This window comes from Poecilia reticulata, chromosome 2 (genome assembly GCF_904066995.2).
Source record: "Poecilia reticulata chromosome 2, P_reticulata-male-v2, whole genome shotgun sequence".
Classification (NCBI taxonomy): domain Eukaryota; kingdom Metazoa; phylum Chordata; class Actinopteri; order Cyprinodontiformes; family Poeciliidae; genus Poecilia; species Poecilia reticulata.
In genome coordinates, this window is record NC_088831.1 from 30,568,211 (window position 1) to 30,593,777 (window position 25,567).

At 39.3% G+C, this 25,567-nt stretch overlaps 1 protein-coding gene across 4 annotated transcripts; it reads right to left on the reverse strand.

The window, feature by feature from the left end:
* Nucleotides 1-7,842: 7,842 nt before the first annotated feature.
* On the reverse strand, nucleotides 7,843-23,505 carry sp3a (sp3a transcription factor). Of its 4 annotated transcripts, none has more exons than XM_008399117.3 (7): nucleotides 23,314-23,505; nucleotides 22,945-23,027; nucleotides 22,501-22,596; nucleotides 15,490-16,732; nucleotides 12,821-13,004; nucleotides 12,544-12,740; nucleotides 7,843-9,681 (listed from the first exon to the last, which is right to left on the reverse strand). In XM_008399117.3, exons 1-7 carry the CDS (start codon nucleotides 23,318-23,320, stop codon nucleotides 9,392-9,394), a joined length of 2,100 nt encoding a protein of 699 aa, XP_008397339.1. In that variant the 5' UTR covers nucleotides 23,321-23,505; the 3' UTR covers nucleotides 7,843-9,391. The 4 variants fall into 4 exon arrangements, with proteins under 4 accessions (XP_008397339.1, XP_081459428.1, XP_008397349.1 ...); XM_081603302.1 differs by having other exon boundaries at nucleotides 23,099-23,505; XM_008399127.3 differs by lacking the exon at nucleotides 22,501-22,596.
* Nucleotides 23,506-25,567: the final 2,062 nt, after the last annotated feature.

The window sequence follows — 25,567 nt, forward strand, 5'->3', positions numbered from 1 at the left end:
TAACCTCATCTTCTTCATATTTTGACACAGATAAAGTATGGGTAGACATTTCTTACAAACTTTTGTCCTCAAGAATTTCTCTTTTCAAAAGGCTTAGTTGTCCGCCTGAAAAGTTCAAGGCAGATCACTGATGGTGGCTATTCTAAAAGAAAAAGAAAAAAACTATTCAATACCTCAAATTCCTCTTAGATATAACCTTACTGCTTTGAATCTTAAAGCTATCTCCATTTGTGTGCGGAGGGATGCATGCAAAGTGAAAATGTTCCACCAAAGTGAAATATCGCCCTAAGTGGGAGTGTCTGGGTTGCTGCGGGGGAACGTTAGAGGAAGTGGTAATGATGACAGCTCTAACTCAGTGCAGGTGCAGTAAAGCATGGCGGGTTGGTCAATTGCCCAGAACCCATTACTTCTCCCTGGAGACCAACCTTGTAATGTGCAAGGTACCTTCTGTAAAGGACTGATCTATTGTCAACAGGGAAATCTCTCAGCTTTCACAGAAAGACCTCACAAGGTTACTCTGGCCAGTGAAGAGGTGGCATTGCAAACAACAGCAACCCTAACCCACAAAGTGGTTGGCCATATAAAAAAAGAGGAGTCACTGGATCTTGAGAAAGACAATGTGAAAAGGTCACCAATTTTATGCATAGTCAATAGCTCCAGATGTCATGTGGCTTTCAGGTTAGCTCAGAGCATGGAGCGGGTTTTCCATAGATAAGCAGCTGCATTGAAGCCTTATTTACATCATGGGGGGCAATAAAAAGTGTAGGATTCAGAGGTGTGAAACCCAGCATTTCTGGACTCAGCAGAGACACTTTCTCTAGAATGACAAATCATGTCTTTTTGTCTGTTAATTACATGCACTCTTAAGACTACAGCATGTCAATACTTCTTTGGTGGTAAAAGTTTGAGACATGAAAAGACTTGACTCACCTGCACAGAGTACTTATCTCAACCTGTTGGGACACATTCTGGGTGAACTAGAGAGGAGACTTTGAGCAAGGTCATCCATCCAACATCAGTGTCTGGTCCCATGAATGCACTCCTAGAAGAATGGTTAAAGAAAAACTTAGTGGAAACGCTTCTCAAGATCTGAAGCTGTCATAGGTGCAAAAGGTCCACCAATGTTATATTAAACTCCATGCATTAAAAAAGCAATGTCTCTCAAGGTCATGTGTGTTTGAAGGGACTGAAAACTTTTGGTCAGATAATGTATTTCAACCATCAACCAGCACCAAGTATATATTGAATTTTGCTGTGTTCTGGTCTTTATAACTGCAAGAAAAGTTTGGTGAATAAGTTTTGTCTCAACTCCAAGAAGGAAGCAAAAACACAAGAAGTTATCTGCCTCAAGCCGTCAATGACTTATGCAGAGTAAAGTAACTTTTAGCCAGATGTACTTTATGTGATGTAAAATAACTCTAAAATTATTATTTTGTTAGCATCAAATGTCACTAATGTTCTATTCAGCGTCTCCAAAACAAACATGTTTCTAGCGTCGCCAATGTTTTGGAGACATCTACTGTTGTAGATTGATTGTGTTAAATTATCAAATTTAACCAAAACTCCAGTTACATTCACTGCTTATTTTTGCAGTGAAATACACAGTAAAGAAACCATTACTTCCATTAACAGCAACATATCCTCAGTAATCCATTGTGAATGGTCACTGACCAAACCTAGGAACTTAAGAATAACTAAACAAGACTGAATATTTCATGTAATTAGCTGATGTCTTTCTTACATTAAACATGGCACGTCTCCTTTATAAATGGGATTTCATAATTCTGCATACAACTAAACCTCATACATTATTAGTTACCAATCAAGACAGTGGTGGTTTCCACAAAATTTAGCTACTTGTTTTGTACAAGTAACTGGAGCGCTGGCAAAATGTAATTATTGAATAAAGAAAGCACAAAAATAGTCTCAAATGTTATTTTGAAAAACTATGGAAGTTTAATAATAATACTAATTCCTTCTTCCATATTTTTAACACATTTTAACTAAAATATGAAGAACAGTACAGACAATAATTCTGATGCAAAATGTTCTCAAAATTAAATCTGTATTTGCTGACAACTAAAATAAAAAAAGCTTACTTTATAAGCACGTCATAGTTGTACCTGCATGATAGTTTTTGCGTATGTAACATTCACGGCTCCTCTGTCTGCGAGTGCCTTCACAGGTACGCAAACGTGTGACTGCACCGCAGACAGGAATGGGATGACCTTGGGTGGCAGACACATCTGTTTCTGTGTCATCTTCAGACAGCCAATGTTTGACCACTATCTACTAGATGCATTCTATCCGACACTTGTAACAATGGTGTAAATGGGACAAAAATTGAGCTCACCGTAAAGGCGGACTTCAGTCCTCTTGAAGGCTGAAAGCCCTGAATGAGCACAGTGCCCAGTGGCAGCTCAGAGTCCTTGTTTTGCTCACTGAGACGTGTGTAATCAGAGAGAAAGTCCAGCACAGATTACAGTCTTCAATCAGTCACCAAGGAAAATGATATGTACATCATTGTCTCTGCAGCACATCCCAGCCACTGTCAGGCTGCATGCATATTACCTGTGTCAAAGCTGCCAGGGACATGACGAGAGAAACTGAGAGCCATCACGGAGCCGCCACTCAGGGAAGGGCTGTCGGGTCTTCGAGCGCAGCAGCCAGACTCACTCTCCGTGGGGACTCTATACTCTGACCTCTCGGATGTTGTTGACACCGTTTAATGTACATTTTCAGATACAAAACGTCTCCTTTCATATCTGAAATCACTCTCAATGGGTTGGAGGCCACCTCTTGTCACCAAAAGAAAATACTGAACACAATCTCCCATTTTTTTCTCTCTCACTCAAAGCCGGAAAAGTTGCAGTAGTCTGACCTTGAGGTGCACAATAGAGAGAGTTGCTTCATACGGAGTGAAAACTATATGACTGCTGCGAGGACTGGCTAAAAATGATCCATCCAATCTTCTCATAGATCTATAACATAATCATATTCAATTTTCTCCTCTCTAAAAAGCAGATGCACACTGTGTTTCAACATAACAGCATAATGTGGAAAATGTTGATGCAGGTGTCTCATTGTTGTCGATTCAATTTTCACAGTTGGACCTGGATAAAAAATCATATAGTATAAATGCAAAACGGCAGGAGGAAGAAATTTTTCTATAAAGACAGCAAAGACAGATCCAGTCTGATTTCCACCTTCCTGAAATAGGACATGGTCAGACCATAATTTCCCTGAAACTAGAGTGTTTAATTTAAAACGGTGAAGGGCACCTCTGCAAATAAAAAGAAAATGGAAGGCAATCTGCAGACACGGATATGCACAGGCTGTACTTCTCTACGAGTGTAATTCTTTAAATTTTACCGTCCATCCAAACATTCCTAAAGAGCAACTTGGGAAAATCAGGTTTAGTGTGATGAAAAACGAAAACCCTGCGGTTTGTGTTTAGAAAGCGACAAAACGGGGAGCAATTAAGTAAGGATGAAATTTGGTCTGTAAATTAATTCTTGTACATTCAGCTGGTCTGTGAAGGCATCCTGGGTTTGTTAGAAAACATTAAGAGAACAAACAGAATCATGAAGACCAAGAAACAGTCGATATTGTCTTTTACATAGCTGTTAAACTGTCACCGTGTCGTAATAGTAGATTATGAGAAGGTTAATCTTTGACCGAAGAATTGCACTGCTCCCGATTATTCCCGACCAAAAACAACCAATTAGAGCCAGGAGGAAGATCTTAGCAACCTCATGCACCAGCTGGTTAAAGTGCTAATGGCAGAGAAACAATTTACTCCTGCAGAAAATCCGTTTATCTGCCGTCATCGGTGACCATACTGACCACAATCATCCCCATTTGAAATCTACGCTTATAACTGCCTATTTTAATAGTTCAAAGACCAAATATACCACCTAGAAACCGTCTTGGCAGTCCGGATGTAGCTAACGTCGTCTTCTCTTGCGAGTTCATCTCCACTCTTTGGAGTTCAGCCAATTATCGTCAAGAAAAATTAATGGCGGTCCTGGATTGGCTGATTTGCAAACGCAAACGTCAAGTAGCTCGAAGGTATTTAAGCGATTTTCTTTGACATATTTCAGATATACTCAATAAAAAAAATAATGAAATAGGTGAATTTTCTGAGAATAGTTTTAATATTCTGAGAATAGTTTCAGACTTCAGTACTGCTGGTTCACCTCCCAGCAGGACAGCAACCGTAAACATCCAATCAGAAGGATTTATACCAAAGTGTTGTCATGTGTACAAGTCAAAGCTGAGGCCTTAAGCAGTCTGAACAAATGTAATAAAACTTTCAAACTAATGTTCACAGTTTCCCTAAGCTTGAGTTTATGGGGAAAAAGACTGACAGCCATAATTGCAGTAAAATGTGGATGTAAAACATTTGTGACTGCATGGGGATGAATAAAAAGGCATATTTTAGATTTTATTTGTAAAAATGTCTAAAAAATGTAGATCGCTTTCCATCCAGGTAAAGAGGTATGGACCTCTTTGTTTTGGTATATTATATAAAATCCAACAAAGTTTGTGGTCTTAACATGAAAAAATGAGAAAAAGTTCAAGGAGCATGAATACTTTTACAAGACACTGTACATAATAGTTCCCCTGTCCCACACCAGGTATCTGTTCACCTTGAGAAGTCCAGTGTGCAGACCGGCACCTTCTGGCTCGACAATTCAATCTGCCTCCTCTGGTCCTGCTGGGGATCCAGAGGGAGGTCACCAAATGGTCTCTGGTGTAAAAAAAAGAAAAAAGATGCTGACCTTCTGCTAAATTGTCCACATTCTTGGAATATCAGGTTATTGAGTTGATCCATGCTGGGTTTCTGTGGCTGTAAAAAAAAAAAAACAGACCTATGCTATTGTCTGACTTTTGCAGTAGATCAAGGGCAAAAATATGTGTGTGGAGATGCAACACTTTTAAAAATGTTGCCCCAAATGTCCTAATGGTTTAAGGAAAAAAGAAGAAGAAGAAGCAAGCATCACTAGTCTGTTGTAAACAAATACATTAGGCAGGGTGGTAAGTGCTTTCCACTTATGAAGAGACTTGCAGCTCATATCCAAAAGAAAATAAATAACAGCTTTCCGCTCTAAATTCTTTGAGCCGCTGCAGAAAAAAATAAAAGAAACATTGTAAATGAATGCAGCTGCAGAACCCCAACAATTCATTGCACTGTACTTTCAAGTTGTTGATTCCTTGAGAAAGGCAAATAATAGTCATTTTGCAAAATTGCAGGCCTATCCTTCAACAACTGGGGAAAACAGTTAAAATTGGGCACGGCTAGGGAAGAAGCAGCCCTCTTGCTGAAGTATTTCATATATTTGGGACAGCATAATGAAATAAGTCATTTCTGCCAACAGTTCACATTACCTCCCAATGGTTAAGAACCATAATCCCAATAGCATTTTGAATTCTACCACACGTACAGTGGAAAATGTTATTGCATGATTACAGTGTTCCTCTCCCTCCACATAGTTATTTTATTTATGCATTTTGCAACATGAATTGGAGAAGCTGAGCACCGTGTTCAATTACACAGCAATTCGGAAAAGGGAGCAAGAACAACCACAGCTATCTGCTGCAACAAACCGGCACAGAGAACTTGTAATGTAAGCACAGTTTGAAATGATACCCGTCTGTCACAAAAGACACCGTGGTCGTGTAATTGAAAACTCTTCAAAAAATAAGATTCTGTTTGACTCATCTTTGCAAAATGTGCTTCACATTATGCCTGCGCAGCAACAATTACAAGATTCTCTGAGTGTTTGCTGCAGCGAGATGGGCGCTTTGGCAAATCAAAGCCGCCGTTTTCGTTGTGATTAAACCAAAGGTTCCTGCTAAGACTCATTAACTGGAACGATGAGAGCTCCTCTTATTACAGTGATGTTGACATACTCATCAGAACGGAGACAAAGGAAGTTTGTTGCCAAAAGTTTCTTATAAATCAAGTCAGAAGGGACAGCAACTACTTAATCTTTAATTTCTTCACTTTAATCTGCCAATCTGCCATGGAGAATGGAGTTCTATCTAGTTCAGTAAAAACATAGAGAGAGGAAAAAAAGAAAAGTTTGTAATTTTGACCTGATTTTGATTTGCTAAGTATTAAGGGTGTTTCGGGATCAAGTTTGCTGGTCTTCAGGAAGGTCTGGGTAGCCAATTCCCATGAGAGACTGCTCCTGGTCTTGGTGGAAGCGGGGAGGAGGTGTGACGGCCCCCAGGCTTAGTTGGACCCAAGTCGACCTCAACTCCTACAAATTTTTAAGTAAGAAACTCACCAAAGTTCTCAGTGTTACGTTCATGTGATGGTACCTAAAATTCAATTCATAGTGAATTTAGGGACAGTGTTTCTGCAGGGATGAGACTTTAAATAAGCAATCTGCAAAACCACACAATGAAAGGATTGAAGGAAAAAGGAAAGGAAGAACAAAAGGATAAAGATAAGACAGGGATATAGAAGGAGGAAATTACATAAAACAGAGGAGGACAGAAAGAAGAGAGATCAAGGAGAGAAAACGGTAGAAATAAAGGAATTACGGAATGAATGACTGAATGTTCATTTTCTTACTTTCCACTTATGACGACCTGGGTAAAAACTAGAATCAAATTCCTGACAGTCCAGACTGAACTCCGTTGCAGCATGGAAGCATGCACAACAACAGATCTACACACAGCTGCTAGAAAAATGTATATTATATTTGCTACTGATGCCGTATTACACTAAGTTGTCAGGACCGGAGACACACCTCTGGCTGTTGCATCAAACAATGCTGGGGTGTCATTCTCAAACTTCATCCTTCAGGCAAATCACCATAAAGTTTGAAGTAAAAATTTGCATGATTATAACTACATTTCCAATTAAAAAAAAAAAAAAAAAGATTACATTGCAGTCCCCAAAACTTAGAGGGGAAAAAAAAAAAAGCGTTGATTCCCAGCACTGATCGTCCCTGAGGTCTGTGTATCATAGGTTTCATTCCTGCAGGGAAGCAAAGATTATTACAATATTCAGATTACCGAGCAGGGGAAATTAATTGGACTAATTAACATACAAGTAAATGATGATACCGTTAACACATTTCATTAACTCAAACTGTCATTCTGTGTTGCTGGGGCACTTGGTATTGCATTACAATGAATTTGATTCATTAAATTATGCAAATGAAAGAAATGAGAAAACAGACGAGTCCTTCTTTTTGGTGCATGATAGACCTCTTTTTCTCAAGTACTTTGTTCAAAATTAAGTGTGGCTTTAAAACGCGTGCTTTTCTCGCTGACCTGACAAAGCTTTTCAGAGGTGATCTTTTCGTTTGTGTTCCTAAACACCACGCATGCTAATTTTTCTTAACTCGGTTTTTGATTAACATCATGGGTAGCACTTAATATCTAATATCAAAGAATAAAAGTCTCATTTTTTAAAACTCAGACTACAGATAATAGTAAACGGCGGGTAAATTTGGGAGCGTTTATTCATCCACCTCTCATGCCTCTGCGAGGTTTGCTGAAAGTCATGAGGCAGTGCTTTGTTCTCCCCCTGACATTTCCGTGTGACATTAACTCGCAGCTAATTGAGGGTCTGCACCTGCTGGTGGCCTCGGTGACTCCCATCTTCATCCTGGCAGCGCTGCAAGAGGACGGTCAAGGGGTCAAACATAGCTCTCATCCTGCTCCCTTAGCTGCAGTGACATCTACTGGACTGCTACCCCAGGATGTAGGACACGCAGGGAAAACAAACCTCTCTCTTTAGAAGGAAACGGTGAAAGTGTTGAGAAAAAAAAAGGGGTAAAACTTTTAGTTAAATTAGCATGAAATAAATCACTCACAGCAGATGGTTGCACTGAGTTATATTAAAAAGGACAGAATGTTAAAATAAAGCAGAAAGGACATTGACAGGTTAACAGAAAATGTCTGTATTGATGTTATAAGCTGACAATTTTTTTTTTTTTTTTTTTTTTACAGAAGAGTGGAATAAAGATAAACCTTCAGTATATAGTAAAGAACATTAATAAGCTGCAGGTTTTTATTTAGCATGTTGGAGAAAACTCCCAAAGAAGCCTGAATGGCCAAAAAAAAGAATAGATCAAAAAGAAAAAAAAAAACCAACAAACTTTCCCACGTCACCATTAAAATCACCACTCAGTGAGGATGTGCATTTCATTTTACAGTTTGGGATCAAACAAGAGATAAAAACATACTGTAAAATGGAAAAAAAATGGGGAATGTTGAACATGTGAAATAAAATGACACTGCTGGGCTTAATAGAGTTTCCAACAAAACATTTTAAACCAAGAGGCTATAACAAGATTAAAGTGATGAAAACAGTGCTGCTGACAAGTACCACTTTCAATAATCAATCCTTGATATCATGATAGAACCAATGAAAAAAAAATTACAACTTTTGTAAAATAGTTTGTTATATATATATGTATATATATAACATGATTTAATACATATATTAACATGGCATGATGACAGCGTAGGATGCTGCTTGAAAAATGAGAGACAAAAACTAAACAGAAATATGGACTGAAAAACTATACGGGTGATTTCCTCTACTTACAGCACGCAGTCAAGTCACCCTGAGTTTGGAGTCAAATTTGGCAAATACCTCCAAAGTAAATGGCTTTTTTTCTTTTAAAATCACAACACATCTTTTCTCCCCTAGATTTTAGTTTTTCCAAAAAAGGGTACAAAAACATATGAATTATGCAGAATGGAACAATTTTAAATTTAGATATCACAAATACACTTTCAATGTTCAAGAGGAAGTATATAAAAAAATTGATTGCTTTTCCATTCCCACCTGCTTAATGCTGTAGGTATGAATAAATTTATATATATATATATAATCTGGATGAACAATAACTTTGGACGCAGGCTGACCGTTAAAAAACAATGTATAATAATAATTAAAATATTAAAAACTAAAGAAATCTTTGCATGGACTTAATAGATTCACTTCAGCTGCATAAAATTTGCTCTGCCGTTGGGACTGAGTGTCTCTTGAAAAACCACTTGAAACATTATCCCGATATAATAGCAACAAAACGTGAGAATATATTTGCTTGACATAGCAATAACGTTTCCCAGAAATACATAATTGACAAATAAGTGAATTTAAACAAAGTGGCATTTAAACTACACAATATTGTACAAAATAAGGCATTTCTTTGTGTATTTACTGCAATGTCTTTTCCACCTTTTAGTCTCCACTTGCTTGTTTTTCCTCTATGGAAACTAAAGATGGGGATGGACTATTTCTGTGGTAAAATATATATTTATATATATATATAATCTAGAATTTTCCTTCAAAACTTGAATAAAAATGCAAGTTGGAGTATACAGTATGAGAGACGCAGAAGTCAGTGAGAGGAAATCACTTCATAACTTCACTGGCGGCGACCGTGGTGACGAGCTGGAGGGGGATCTCTGCGTTGGCCAGTATGTCCTGGGCGTTGTTCGAGCCCTGCTGGATGTTGGTGAGGATGAGGGTGGTTCCGCCCGCCGTGATGATGCTGTCAGAGGAGCCCGCCGACTCCATGGAGGCCACCACGGTGCCGCCAGAGTTCACGCCCTTTTTGTTCTGATGGGTCTTAATGTGCTTCGCCAGGTGGTCGCTCCGCATGAAGCGCTTGGAACATTCGGGGCAAACGAACTTCTTCTCTCCTATCAGAAAGAAAATAGAGTTAGACGCTCAATATGTCTCGGTTGTTCCACCAAATATTGGTTTCTGAACTCTGCCAGAGTTAATACATCAGTTTTGTTGTTTCTAAAGGAATATGAACTCGTTTTCTTTGCGTTATTTGAGGTCCAAAAGCACTACGTCGTTATCGTTATTTTGACCATTTCTCATTTTCTGCAAATAAATACTAAATACATTTTTGTTTGGAATTTAGGCGACATTCTGTCAGTAGTTCATGGAATAAAGACATTTTTATTTGACTAAAACCTATAAGAAGATAAATCAGAGAAACAGATCATTTTAAGTGGTCACATTTTTTCCAGACCTTTATATCCTGTGCAGGGGTGAAAGTAGTTTTAAATTCTTGGGGGTACTATGACAAAAAAAAAGAAATATATATTATATATATGTCCTTGTGTGCTTTGGAGTTTCTGTGCTGATTAATTTGTTTCCGAAGCGATAAAAGCTGGTAGCTCTTGAATTGCTACAAAATAAAGCTGTATTTCCCTCAGTCCACTAGCTGCAATGTTGACACCATGAGAAGCCATGAGACCTAAATTCTGAACATCGTGGCATGGAGTGATCCTTGTTTTCCATGTCTGGCGCCTCCTCACCCTGACAGGAGGAACCACAGAGCTCTGTTAGGTTAAAGCTCATCTTCTGAAGTTGGGATATTTTTCCTCCAAAAGGTTCCAGAGGAATCACCTCAAACCAGATGTTGGACTGGATTTTATTTCACTGTAATTTGTGAATGTTAGAGCCTCATTTTCAACAGTGGAGCTATAAAGGTTGAAAAAGGTTATTATTTTGGAGAAAGTCTCATCGACATCAGTATTTCCACTAAATCAGAGGCAAAAAACAAAATTGTTTGATAAAGAAAAAGCCTCCGAGACTCTGAGCCCGACAGCACCAAACTATTTTTTATATTAGACAATTAATTTAATTTCACATAATTATCGCGGTAGAAGCCATTTGTTTGTTAAATACTTAATAAAAAACATATACATTCTGATTTTTGATGTTTGTTGTAAATGACTTATACTCACAAAGAATGAGGTAATTAGTCAAAGTTTTTCGTTTATTGAATGTTCAGAAATTACAGCGGCTGTGATGCGCCACAGGAAAGGTAAAACGACCGAACAGGTGGTCAACTCTAAACCACTGGCACCTTTTTACTCTCCGTTTTTCTCTGTCATTTCAAAGCACACCCGTTGCCATGGCAACCTCCTGCGCTCCACAAGCCGACCCGAGATTACGTTAAAAATATAACATTCAGTCCGTTAGGATATTAGGTGTGGAGGCTTGATATTTATTTTACGATCATTAATAAGCCTCCCTGAACACAGTGGTGGTTTAAACTCCTGCCTTGTTCGTTATTTTGGTAATGGAACCAAAACGCACAGAATTGCGCAACACCTTGTTGAAACAATAATTACTGAGATTATTCGTTGGGTCATTAATTTGAACATCTTCTGTTGATTTTGTTGTTGCTTTTTAATAAAGTTACCAACGTTTTAAGCCAGCCAGAGGAGGACGTTCTGGTCTCAGCCTCCTGGCGGCGTTCAGTTTGTCACCTAAAGCCGAGATCGACTCAAAACCTTCCGCGATCGACATGTTGCCCCGCTGCTCCAGCAAAGCACGAACAGTTCAGAAACAATATGAAATTAGAAAAAAGTTATTTATTAACTGATTAAGTCGTGTTTTAGATTGTTTTTGAAAAACTAATCAGTCACGGCTGATTAGTGGGTGAACTCAAGGCTGAACAGTGAACCCACTGATTTTTTACAGCAGACAGCCGCTCCTCTCTCTTGCAGGTACTGCGTACCCCCTCTAAAGCTGTACCCCCTTACTTTCACCCCTGATCCTGCGTAATAAAACTAGAAATGCACTAATGCACAGAATGTTTTACATTAACAATAGGTTGACCAAGCTAATTAACATATTATTAGACGGGCTGCACAGTGGCGCAGTTGGTAGAGCTGTTGCCTTGCAGCAAGAAGGTTCTGGGTTTGATTCCCGGCCCCGGTCTTTCTGCATGGAGTTTGCATGTTCTCCCTGTGCATGCGTTGGTTTTCTCCGGGTACTCCGGTTTCCTCCCACAGTCCAAAAACATGACTGTTAGGTTAATTGGCCTCACCAAATTATTCCTAGGTGTGTGTGCATGGTTGTGGGTCTGTGTTGCCCTGCGACAGACTGGCGACCTGTCCAGGGTGAACCCTGCCTCTCGCCCGGACCCCACTAAGGGACAAAGGTGTAAAGAAAATGGATGGATGGATATTATTATTATTAGTTTCTTTATTTTACATTGGCTGTTATACTGTTAAATGCACTGACAGAACAAATTAAAGTTGTGTCATTTTTCCATGGTTCACCAAGGTTGTATTTAAGTGTGCTGTACAGGTGCAGTTATCAAATTAATTTGTAATTCAGTATATTTTGTGTTCTTATGCTGAGTTTGATCTGTCTGGATTCACATCACATCAGTTCATCTTCATTTGTCACTTGTTTTGAACACTATATATGATATATTGAATGATCAGATGTGTATGGTATGCATGTAATTTAAACCCGACAGATAGTGGTAAAACAAAGACTCACGGGAAAAACAAACAAACGCTATTTTCCCCTGCTAGTGCCCAGTCCCGGCATTTTAGTGGTAAAACAAAGACTCATGAGAAAAAAACCCGACATTTTTCCCTACTAGTGCCCAGTCCCCGCATTTTAGTCAACAGCGGGACAAAGCTGACATTTCTTACGTGACTCGGTTTACGAGCACAAATTAACTAATTTTACAAATTTTATGGATGTTTTTCCTGCCGTGCAGAACCAAAAAAGCGGGTCACCACCTGTGTGTGTTCTCCTGTGCCTCTGCAGCTCGTCGCTGCGTGTGAACCTCTTCCCACAGAACATCCAGCTGCAGACGAAAGGTCGCTCTCCCGAATGCCAGCGCAGGTGTGCTCGCAGGTGCGACGTTTTCCCGTACACCTTCCCACAGCCCACGATGTGGCAGATGTGCTGCTTCTTTTTCCCCGTGCTGGACCCTCTGACAAACACAGAAAGCGGTACGTTTTAACTCAACCCGGGTCTGAGAACTGCCTGAGAGCGCAGGCCCGGTTCTCTTACCTCCCGCCCGACTCTTTGCAGTTGGGACAAGTACACGCTACTCTGCGCAGCCTCTTGCCCTCCTGACCGAGCTGGTCCTCTTCCTCTCCCAGCCTGCCGGGGAGGTGAGACAGGTCATTGGCGTTCAGGGTCGAATCTGCGCTCAGCCAGTCTCCAGAGTCCGGCTCTTCCTTTATCCGAATATCTGAAAAGGATGCGTGAAGGATGTCAGTGAACAACCCGCCGCAGCAGCTAATGTTCCACCTCATTGACTGAAAGCATTTCTAATGATAATCAATAGGCAGTTTGAATAACCAATAGCTGTTTACGTGATCCGTCTGTAGCGGGAGAACCGCAACTTGCTTCATCTGTACATGGGCAATCATCAAATTGCTTATAGCTTTTAGAGGGGGGAAAAAATTGGACAGATTTGCAATGATGATGTTTCCAAACCCAGAAAACTGTGCGGTTCGGATTATTTTTACTACTACTATTGTGTGCTTTTCTGGTGTATAATTGCACAATTATAATGTAAATGGATTATGAAAGTGGCTAATTTTATTATTAAGAGCAGCATTTGTGTTTTTGGGACTCTGACTTTACACGATGACTATTTTGCAAAAGAAACAAAAAAAGAAGTCCACATGCCCCACCTTGCATATATTCACCATTTATATGCAAGGCACTAAGTAATGAACTAGATGTTGCCACCTTACACCTACATTTTGTCTGTTCACACAAAGAGATGTTAAATGTGTTTCTGTGACATCAGAGGGAGGCAAAATACTTCCGTTTATCTGAGCTTGAGGGCAAATTTTATCTTGTTGCAACAACAAATATTATATTGTTTAATTTATTAGAATAATGGGTAATTTTGTTGATATTCCCTTGTACTGTAATTTCTGGTCCAAACTAGATGCTCATCTTCACGGCATGTTAAAAACAAAGCCTTGTGTCTACTGATGTACATTGCAGCAAAGCTGCCAGTGGCATAATTACATTATTCTGCTATTAAGATAGGATTAATCAGCACTTCAAACATTTCACTAGATAAAAAGAAAACATGAAGAGTCCCATTTGTCCCTGGGTCTCCTCTTTAGGTAATTCCACGATTTCTCCTCTAAGATTTAGGTCTGGGAAATGTGTTGATCTTTTCCGTGTTGATTTGTTCAAATATTCTGTGATGTCATCCTGTTGAAAGACTGAATCGTGACCGATTTCCATCTAAAATTTCCTGATGTCGTCATGAACTCTAACACATCTCCCAGCACCTATGGAGGAGAAACAGACCCACAGAATCATACATCCTCCACCATAAGGGATGTTTCTACTAGAGGTAGTAATATTTTACTATCTCAGGTTTTGATTCAGATTTTTGGGGCCACAATAATTTTTTGTTTTATGCAAAACAATTATTTATAATTACTTCTATTGTAATCCATCGGTGTGCAAAGAACAAATTGAGACATTAAAGTATTTTATTTGTGTTTTAAACATTAATCCACGATTAGATGGATTTACTTTTACGCTGCATCTACCCTGGTGCTTTAACAAAAAAAAGCAACATTTGAGAATTTCTTAACTGAAATGAATGGTCAGAACTGCACAACTTAAATCTTCTTATTTTACACCCGTTCTTATGGAAAAATAAACAAAGTGGGATGGAAATTATGTTTTTGTTTGGATGCATTCTGTATTTTCCATACGCTTTCTAAAGAAACTAAAAACCGAAGGTAAGTTTGTCTAAAACAACCTCTTTTATATTTTGCTGATTTAAAGTGGGAGACTGTTTAGTTAAATGAGTCATTGTTTCAAAGATTTAAGATTGCAGACATTTTGTCACACATGAGAAGCACAGGTGTAATTAAGAACATCAGGGATTGTTGTTCTACTCTATTTAAGTGCCCTCACACCCAATGACAGCATGACAGTTCAATGTTGGGACCTGAAGACCAAAGTTACTAAATCATCTGTGGTCATTATTTATAGTGATCTTTACATGTAAGCTTTCATTGATGCCATCTGACATTTTTATTTGTCTTCAGAAATGAGATTCATTTAAATCACACTGAGGGGAGAAAATCTCAACAATTAACACTGTTATCAGTCAGAAAACAGCCCTGAAAAGGTAAACTGAATAGTGAAAATAATAATAATTTATTGTAATTTAACAACAGATTCAAGTCAGACTTTCATTCCCACCGTGTGATAACCTTAAATATCAATATGGCAGTTTCACGGCATCACACTTAGAATTAACAATTTGTGATAAATGGACTAAATTAATTTTCCTGTTGGATCAATTAAGTATTTTTCCAATTTGAATTTGAAAAGATGAAATGCTTTCTAAATCTAGTAGTACATTTTAACTAAATATGATTCTTGTGCAAAAAAAATGACACTTTGTGCATTTTGTCCCTTACAGAGCACCTCAAGCAGCTGCCAGTTTCTGCTATTAAGTTATAACCCATCAACACCCCTTACCAGGGGTTGCTGAACACTCCTGGGCTGCTGACTCAAATCATTTTCTCTCAAGACAACATTGAAACTGAAAAAACATTTTAATGCAGCATTAAAATGTTGTAGACCCATGTAGGTAGACCCATGACATGTTTTTTTTTTTTTGTTTTTATTACTGAAGAGGATTTTTATCTCAATGTTTAGTAATATAAAACAAAGATCTGCTGTACCTCCTGGGGTTTCTGCGTCACCTCCTCCTTCCTGTTGGCCCACTGAGTTGACCGTCACCGTCTGCAGGTTTGGGATCTGACCGGCACCGATGCTGCCCAGAGACAGGGTCTGGACTGGTGCCAGGGTTATCTGCTGGGGGGGTGACGTCGGCAGCTGGAGGTTCTGGAGATTCTGCACTCCCTGTACCTGAAAGGTCTGCCATTGTATCTGACCCGATGGGGTGACCGTCTGAGCTTGAATGATGAAGGTTCCTGGGTTGATGAGCTGGACATTTTGCATGCTTTGTCCCCCTGCAGCGACGGACTGAACCATCTGGCCATTGGTGGTCTGAATGGGCACCTGTTGCAGCTGGATGAGGGACTGAGCGGAGGAAACCTGGACATTCTGCTCCTGATTCTGTTGGAGGAAGCTTTCTTGGAGAGCAGCGCTGGAGTCTGCTTGCTCTGCAGCCACCGATTGTAACGAAGGATCTTGCGTCTGGAGACCGGCTTCGTTTGCTGGAACGTGTAGCTGAGAGGAAGACGTTGGCACAAATATCTCAGTATGTGCATTCGAGTTATGTCCCGGTAGTGTCTGTGAGAGGTGATCATCAGTCTTGTCCAAACTCTCCGAGTTATCTCCTGGTTGGTTCGCCATAATCAGTTGGCCGTCAGCAGTGACCCCCGTTGCTATAGTCTGAGCGCCCGACAGGCCAAGGGAGTCCAAGTCAACACTGTTAATAGGAAGAAAGGTAATGTTCCCGGGCAGACCCACAGGCACGTTGGTAACAACCTGGCCCTGGTTGTTAAAAGTGGAACCGCCAAATGACAACCCTTGGATCTGCTGGATGCTGCCAGTCTGTGAAATGAGGTTTTGGTTGTTAAGGATGTTTGCAGACGACGCCACATTGAGAGTCTGGCTGCCATCGGGCAAGATCTGAATCTGCCCTGTGGCGTCCTGAGTCAGAGTTGGTCCCTCCACACCAGACGTGGAGAAGCTCAGCTGTCCGTCTGCTGTCTGGATCTGAGGAATCACTTGGTACTGAATGTTAGGCACTGAATTGGCAGAGGAGGCGTCTGGGCCAGACGCCACAAAGATTGGCTGACTCTGTAAGTTTTGGAGGGGAAGAACGTACTGTCCATTTGATGTTAAAATTCCTTGACTCTGAATCTGTATTATTCCAGAATCATCTTTTGTTACTGTTGTGGGAGTTAGCACTTCCCATTTCTCAGTCCCAGTAAGCTGAGAAGAAGGCTCTGATGTCTGAGGAAAGAAAAGAAATTAAAGGGTCAGTACAGTTTTTAAAAATCTTCTCTCATGCCATTAAGCAACAAAGCAAATTCAGCAGCAGAAATTTGAAGACCACACCCCAAAATAGCCAGAAATCTTTGCTGACCATCATCAGTTTGACTTTATCTTCATTTGTTGCATAATCTGCTAATTTACCAAATTTTATGTCAATAGATGGTTCCCTTCTCTTCAGAACTGCCTTAATACTTAATGGCATAAATCCACCAAGGTGGCAGAAACATCCCTCTGAAATTTTAGTCAATATTGACATAATAGCTTCAAGCAGTTGGTGCTAACTAACAAACCAATCATGTTCAAGGGACCAGTTTGAGATGATTGAGCTATGTAAGGTGATGAATTATCTAAATGGAAGTAGCCATTAGAAGATGAGGACATCCTGGACATGGTCAGCAATAATTAGCTGGTAAGTTGTTGTGCTTTAGCAATGCCGAAGTAGCTCCAAGGGACTGGAAGCATGTTCAAATAATCTACCCCACACCATTATACCACCACCAGCAGCAGCACCCTGAAGCATTGATTTAAGGCAGAATGAATCATGCTTGTACTCTCCTATCTCAGGCATTTTATTTTTTTTACAAATTGCCACTGCAGTGTGTTAAGAGATGTATTCTGATACTTGTGTTGTAACAACTGAGCTACTGCTGTCTTTCATGTTAAGCCATTCAGCCAATTTTCCTCTGAAATAAACAGGACACTTTCTATTTAACAAAACAACTGACTGTATATTTCCTCTTTTGGACCCGTCACTGCCAACTGAAGATTTAGCTATTCATGGAAATCCTTCCACATTCAAGTCACTTAACTCTCCTCTCTTCCTTATTCTGATGACTGGTTTTAACTTCAGTAAGACGTCTTCACCATATCTAGATGCCATGTAGTTGGCCGATTCACGATTTGTGTTAATAAGCAATGTTCACCTAATAAAGTGGGTTGCGAGTGTATATTATTAGCACACAAAGCATAAAACAGAACATCTAAAATACTAAAGCCTATTACAAATAGCATCCAAGCTGTCCTAGGCCATGTTTTACATTAATATTACAATGAGGGTCATATTGCCACATGTTGTTTTAGCCCAACATGTGTGCAGTTTTGTGTTATTCAATAAAACCAATTTCTGTCAAACATACAAACTTGACTCTTCTCACTTGTCTAGATAGTTGCACTTCTTCCAGCACTAAGCTGGAATATCCCTGCTGCCGCTCCCCTGACCAGAACAGTGAGCTGGGAATTTGAAAATCTGCTAACACGGTGAATACATTCAGACAAAAACATAAGCGACTTGTAGCCGACAAGACAAACGCAAATGTTTTGTTGGGAGGAACTTTCCCTGTAAGGCAGACAGGGAAAAACATACATGCCAAATTATGCCACATGGTAATCTTTAGAGCATTAAGCAAAGGCAACTGGATTTCTTTTAAAACATGACCATCCTCCATCCTGAAGACTGAAGATGTTTCACCTCCAATCCAAAAGGCTTCTTTGGTCTGAAACTTAAGCTGGACGTAATGGACTTACAGATCAGGCTTAAATAAGAACAATCACATTGATTGGGCAAAACACTAACAAGGCCATCCAGGTCATGTGAAACTCTGGCAATGCCCTCTATTCAACTCTCTTAAAGTGTTGTTGACACTGACGAGTCTAACAAGTCCCCAACAGTGTCAACATGAGCAATATTTTGATCATGTGTCTCAAGGTGTAAATTTCTGTTAAACTGCCCGGGGATACCGGTCAAGGCACCACTGTAGATGTTAGGAAGATGGGACATGAGGTCATTTCCTCTGGTCAAGGTTGGTTTTCCATATTTCACATAAATGGCTTTTTTCACTCTCCTCTCAAACTAAATGTGTTCCCTGTCCAAAATATGTAGGTACAGAGGGAAAACCACCAACATCATTGGGGACTTGACAGGACGGTTAGTGTCATTGACTCTTACATTCAGTGGAGGGTAGAGTTAGAGCATCATGTGACCTTGATGGCCTTGTTAGTGATAACAGTGAGGGGTGAAATGTTTAAGATAACAAGAGAAGTCCAGTTGCATTCACCGAACATTAAAGATTAAAGTCCAGGATGACTGACGATCTACACAAATGATACCACATGCTAGTTGTCCTAGGAAAGTAATTTCTAATATGATCCAAAATTATGACCATCTTTTCTACACTACACTCCCTGTTTAAGATTTATTCATAGGAAATATTTGTTTATATTTAAATGATAGGCAAATAGGTAGTAAAGTCAGGTAGCACGAACACGTTCAAAATTGTTTACAAATCCAAACTGTGTAGGTTGATAGTTTGCAAGAAGAGGAAGAAATCTTTAAGGATGTCCCAAGAAACATCACTACCTCCTGTGACACAGAGTGATCAAACGCTGCTGCCAATATCTGCTACCCACGGTCTTTATAGTGGCCTGTATTGACTATACTATCAAGGTTGATGATAATGTCAACATAAGTCTATAAAATGCTAATTAGTAGAGTAAATTTAATCTAAAGTGAACAGAGGTCTACATCTGAATAAGGACTGTTGGAGAAAACAATCTACACTGACTGGCATATTATAACTTCTAATGCTGTAAAAATGTTTTATAATAAATATTTTGTTAATAAACCTTAAGAAAAGCAGTGTGTAACGAATAAAATGTGAAGCAGGTTGTTTATCTCTTTTTTTTGTACTTTTTCTGATATAATTTTATAACAGTTTATAATATTTTGTAAATTTATTATGACAATCAAGACCTAATTTTTCTATCTTTCCAAAGGGTGTTTATCTTTCCAAGGGGTGCCAATGTCATATTTAAAAAAATATCCTTTGTGGACTAAAATCACCCCGTGCAAATGTTAAAAACATCACTAAGTTTGCATCCTAAGTATCAATGATATGAGGTCCAGAAAGGCTCAATTAATTTCTTACAGCTGCTTTAAAGGGCGTTATTTCCTTCCTATTAGATGCGAGAAATTGGTTCTCAAACTTTAATAGTAGCATGAGGGAACCAGAAAAGAGAAACAACTTTGATGGCTTTCTCTAAACTGATCATCAAACCTAAATTATAACAATGTTTAAAAACTTTTAAAATAAACTAGAGGTGTGCCGATCGATCGGTCACCGATTATAAATGGCCGATTTTTGTGAAAAAGTGCATGATCGTGATCGGCGATCATTGGCTATTGCTGCCGATCACCTGCATCTCATTTCCCAGCCTGCTTGTGCAGCTGGTCTTCTCTTTCCTTCACACTGCGCAAACGCGCAGCAACAAATTCTAAGCGATGTGGAAGTTTGCGTGTTGTGGCGGAAAATTGAAGCACGTCAAAATGCATCAACACGACAAAGCTAATACGATATAAAAACAATGCCATATTTGACGGAGTTTGGCTACATCGAGGCTCACTGCAGTAAAAAAGATATGGAGGATCAGATAGCAGGTGAAGCAGCGCACAGCTACAAACACTCACCCGGATTAGCATGACAGTCAGAAAGCTAAACAAACAACCCGCAAAATTATTTAAGTCTTCGAGCTGCGATGTAAGAAGCTGGTTCTGTTCTCGCTGTTGAACCGCTGCTACGCGCTACAGGTAGTAATATTTCACAGACAGAGCGTCGCTTCTGCTCCACCTGGTAGTGACTCTCACACCGAACCTCTGTTTAAAGCTGCAGCATCTAACCTAAAAAAATACATTTTACATACGTATTTAAACTTTCGCTGTCCTCACGAGACAGATAATCTCTGAAAAAATAATCGATCTCCTCCCTGCTCTGCATAATTACTCCGCTCAGTCAGAAACAGTCAATCAGAACTAGCAGTAATCAGCTAGCCGCCATGCTATCAGGAAGTTTTCATTCAGTAACTCAGGATTGTTTATTGTAATGGATCCTGTATTTGCCTTTGAATGTTAAGTTTTATACTTGAATTTTTTTGGCAATGTTGAGAGGTTTTATTTTGACTCTTTGCATCATTTAGCCTCTTCAGAGCCTTCATGTGTTATCAGTCTGTTAAAGATAGTATTACCGATAGCAGTACAATTTGCAGAATGCCTGTTTTGTTTATAGTTTTCTTCTTGGAAAAAGTTATTAAAAACAAGTTTTTGTCTAAATTAAGGTGAATTCATGGTCCCTTTATCCACATAATGTAACCAGTAGTGTTTATGATAAAAATAATAATAATGATAATTATGTGATCGGTATCGGTGATCGGCCCTCATGGGTGATCGGAATCGGTATCGGCAGGAAAAAACCTGATCGGCACATCTCTAAAATAAACCATATTTTAACTATTCCAAAGTAAAGAAAACACGACAAGCTGTTTAATCATTATTTGTGTTTGTAGGACTAAAGAAAATTTCAGCAGTAACTAGTAAATAATAAACAACCACAAAAGCAAAAGAAGTTAACAGAAAATATAAAAACACAATTTGTATAATACTTTTAGCTGTTTATAGAGCTGCAGCTCTACTAGTCCACACCTGGAAGAGATGTTAGAAGAGACCCTTGGCATTTTGGGTCGTACGAGATATAACCATGCCTAAAATTAAAAAGTAACGTCACGTTGAGTTTTAAAGTTAGACCTATGAAAATATAGAAAAAAATAATAAACGGCTTGCTCTAGTTGTTGGCAGATATACAGGTGCTTCAAAAGCTAAAAGAGCCAAATCTGTCCTCATTGTAAACGTGAGGAAAATGTAGGATTCTTTACACATTTGAACAGAAGTAAAGCAACACATGGGGAACAGGCAACGAAGTTTTATTCCATACTCCTAACAACCAGAGAAACTTAAGTCACTGCAACACCTTTTGTGGGATCTTATCAAAAGGGCTGAGAAAGACAGGACTGTGTCAAAAAAAATGTTGTGATGAGGATATCAGTTATGATCAAACCAAATTTTCTATTTATTTCTGTTTATTTTTCATCATCCAAAAAAAAAAGAAAGAAAGAGGGAAATCACTAAGTTTTGCCTTCCTTGATCAATAAATCTATATCAGCTGGAGGCATCAAGGGCACCTGGATGCATCATCCAGGTGGCCAAATATACTATTGACATGCAGAGCTCCAAAATAAATTGGAAGTAAATTAATCTAACCAATTATTAATTGGTGATTAATAATTGCTGGGGTTGTACTGCAACCCCAGCAGCACATGGCGCACATCAGTATTGTAGTGATGGCTGTAACTTGACACATTTTGCATACCTACTTTAAACAGACTTTTTTAGTGTAAAATTTGCAATCATAACCTTTTAAAACATTGGTATACCGCGATACTTGTAACCAATCGATGACAAGTAGTCATCGATTGGTGGATAAAACAGCTAGATTTTCACACAACTGATACTAAAACGCAGTTGCTTTGTAATGTGGCTTTTTAGTAACAGAAAAAATGCTTATGAGATGTTATTATTGAATTTTGCCAATATCAGTGACAGGATTTTCTACATCTTTTTCGTTCTTTTTATCATCATGCAATGATGAGGGATCCTAAAACCTTATTTCCTGTTGTCTGTATCTACATAGTAAGCTATTAACTTAGCATTGCAAACAAACGATTGTTTTTTTTTTTTTGCGATTTTGCACTTAGTGATATTGCAATGATTTGATATATTATGCAGCTCTACTTTGAAAAAGCTTATCTAGCTAAATGCCCACCACCAGTTTTGAAGAGCAGCGACTGAGCGACTCACTCCAGCCAACACTGAACCAGATGTAGCAGAGGTGCTGACTTACCACATCAGCTGCAGCACCTCTGTTCACCTCTGACGATGGCGACTCAACCTGAGTGCAGGTCGTTGCTAGCAGGTCGAGGGGAGATGGCTGAGCGTCCTACCCCACAACGGGGCAGTTTAGGGGGAAGAAAGTGGGTGGCCATTAGTCAGGGCCACACAGACAGTGACTCATTGCTTAAGAACGAAATGGACTTCATTGTCCCAATATTGAGCCCCTCAGGCAGCACCTGGGTCCAATCCAGAACCGGTTTAAGCCTTAGGGGAGTTTACAATCTTTCCCAGTATTAATAAAGGAGGCGGGATTCATGAGGAGTGTTGCCTGAGAGGTTCAAACGAGGGTATGAGACCCCCCTCAGTTCCAAGTTTGAAATGTCCGAACTTCAGTACTCATCTCTCGGGTGACAAGACTACACCAAGCGGTCAAAAAACAAGAGTGAAACCTTACCTGATTGCCCCTGCCTTCATCCTGCTGGATAAAACTGACATGACCGCCGTCCATTTCATCCGGTTTCAGCGGCTGTTCTGGGGCTAGGAGGTGAAAATAAACTGGATGTTAGCTCTGTAAAACAGCAGCTGTTGCTAATGTTAGCTGTACATACCTGGTAATTACAAAGGCGGCTTAAAGTGTCGGTGAACAAGTAAGCAAAAACACCATCACGTTAACCGGCATGAAATAGCACTATCATTGAAAAAAACTACTTAACTGCTCAGGTGTACAGCGATGATTAGCTGTATCACAAATGAGCATCACTGCTAGCCCGAGTTAGCTAGTTAGCTTCCGTAGGGTGAAGAATAATAACAAAAACAAACATACCAGTCATTGCGTGACTTGTCTTTAAACGGAAAGTCTTGATAGTCACAAGGTACTGGGCATGTTGAGCTGATTAAACTGATTGCATACGCGCAGAAATAGATGATAACTGACTGATTTATTTCTGTTTTGATTGACGGGCGGTAGGTTACACAAAGGGTGGGGCCTCCACTGTTGACTGCGCCACATACAGGAAGTCCCACCCCTCTACCGAAAGCTGATTGGCTGTTCATTCTCTTCAAACAACTACCATTGGCTACGCTTAATGTCAGTTATTCTTTGTTGGATTCATATGTTCAGCATTCAAGTGTAGGTGGCAGTGAAGATGGAAGTAACTGTTTACCTTTTAGATACGTTCTTCTACCACACATTGTTCATTATTGAAACAAAAAGGAATGCTGAAAAAAGTATAATGCAATTGTACAGAATAATCCTTTCTTAATAAGAAAATTGATCAATATTTGACATGCAAACAAACAAAACACATAGGCACAAAATTTAAACAATAAACCCCCCCCAAATGAAAGTAGAAGTTATTAGGTTTTGACAAAAATAGGAACTTTACATCCTGAAATTTATTGAGATTGAGCGTGCTTCAGGCGCGGGGCTATGGATGGGGGACTGGGGGCGCGGTGCCGAAGGATTTTCAATTCGTTTTGATGTCTGAGTGCATCTGGAGAAAGTGGGCCCTCTCCTGTTGAGTAAAGCGTATGTAGAATAATATAGAGATGGTCCCCGAGTCAATTATATAGTAGGCTTGCTCAGTCACTGTTTCACTTATGGTTTTCCTGATATTTTCTCCAAGTGTTTTCTGGGTAAAAGACACTAACGAATACGTTCCGTTCAAGAATCAAGAATCACTGATTTTATTTGTGCAGGAAATTCTAGAATCTGTGCAGAGAACAACTACAGAAATACAAACAATTTAATCTGGTTGGTTGGCAGCAGTGCTGGCTGATTTCCCATTGGTAGGCTAAATACTACTTTATTTGGGCTTTGATCAGGTATCAATTACACACACAGGTAGGTACACATCACACATCTTGTGATGTGTGTCACACATTTTCATTTTTAGCTATTCTGTATAAAACCATTGTGCTGTGTTATGGCAAAAGTATTGATAACCCTGGAACTCTATTTCATTTTGCTCTAAGACTTTTGCTGACTTGTTATAGCCGAAAACATGCCAGAGATTGCTCTGTTATAGCTGCGACCTCTGAGTGAACCTGCATGGAAATCTGTTTCCAGAAAGACTGGTCACTGTCTTGAATGTTTTCCCACTTGTGAATAATCTGTCTCACTGCTAAAAGATTGTCTGGGAATTGTTTGCAAATTGCCTTATAACCCCTGCCAGATTGATGTGCAGCAGAAATTGCTTCTCTATGATCGGTGTTGATGTTTTTTCTCCTCAACATTGCGTGAACACAAACCTGCATGCTCGAGTTCAGAAAAGTCTCCACATTTCTTCTATTCCTTGACCATCTTTGATTAGCAGTTCCTAGTGTGCTCTCACTTTTTTTTGATGCATTTTTTTAGGTTCTCTAATTGAAAATATGGTTTCAAATGTCATGTTTTTCTGCATCTGAAGTGACTTACTCATTGTGTGATGTGGTGAATAACTAATAGATAGAACTGAACCAAAATGACTCAGTAACTCATTTGTCACAGTCGAAAATCTGTATACTTTAATGTGGTAATGCAATGTTTCTATGCCCATTTATTTTATGAAGTGTTTGTTTCATTTAGCTCAAAAAAGAGAATATTGTTCACAGATAAAATTACCTAATAAGGTTTGCTCAAGAAACAGTTCATGTAACCCCAGTGATTGAAATTGATATGTTTTTTTTGAAGATTTACTCATGATGGTGTGTACTCTTCCGTAATAATTTGAAAAGTCATGTTAACTTATTAGATGTTTTTTTTTTTTTTTTTACATATAGGAGTTTTTTTTTATATCTTTAGAAAAATACACAGACAAGACAGAACCAGAGTTTGTATTTGACTTGATTTCTTCCCCTCCATCTGACTGTGCAGATTACGACATTGTGAAAGTGCATTGAAATGAGGGCCTGCATGCTATTGTATCTGCTCCATGGCTGTGATGCTATCAGGACCCCACTTCTGAGTATTATTTGTGGTGTGTCAGTTCCTCACAGTGCGCGACCGCAGTGAGGCTATTTCTTTCCAACCTTCAATTCAAACTTGGCCCATTACAGCCAGACTACAAAAGCACTTTCCGTGCACTCAGGAGCTCACG

Coding starts and splice junctions, on each gene's coding strand:
- sp3a (XM_008399117.3), bottom strand. Junction 13,005..15,489: donor TGACGCAGAAACCCCAGGAG/GTACAGCAGATC, acceptor CATCCTTTTCAG/ATATTCGGATAAAGGAAGAG. Junction 12,741..12,820: donor TGCAAAGAGTCGGGCGGGAG/GTAAGAGAACCG, acceptor TGTGTTTGTCAG/AGGGTCCAGCACGGGGAAAA.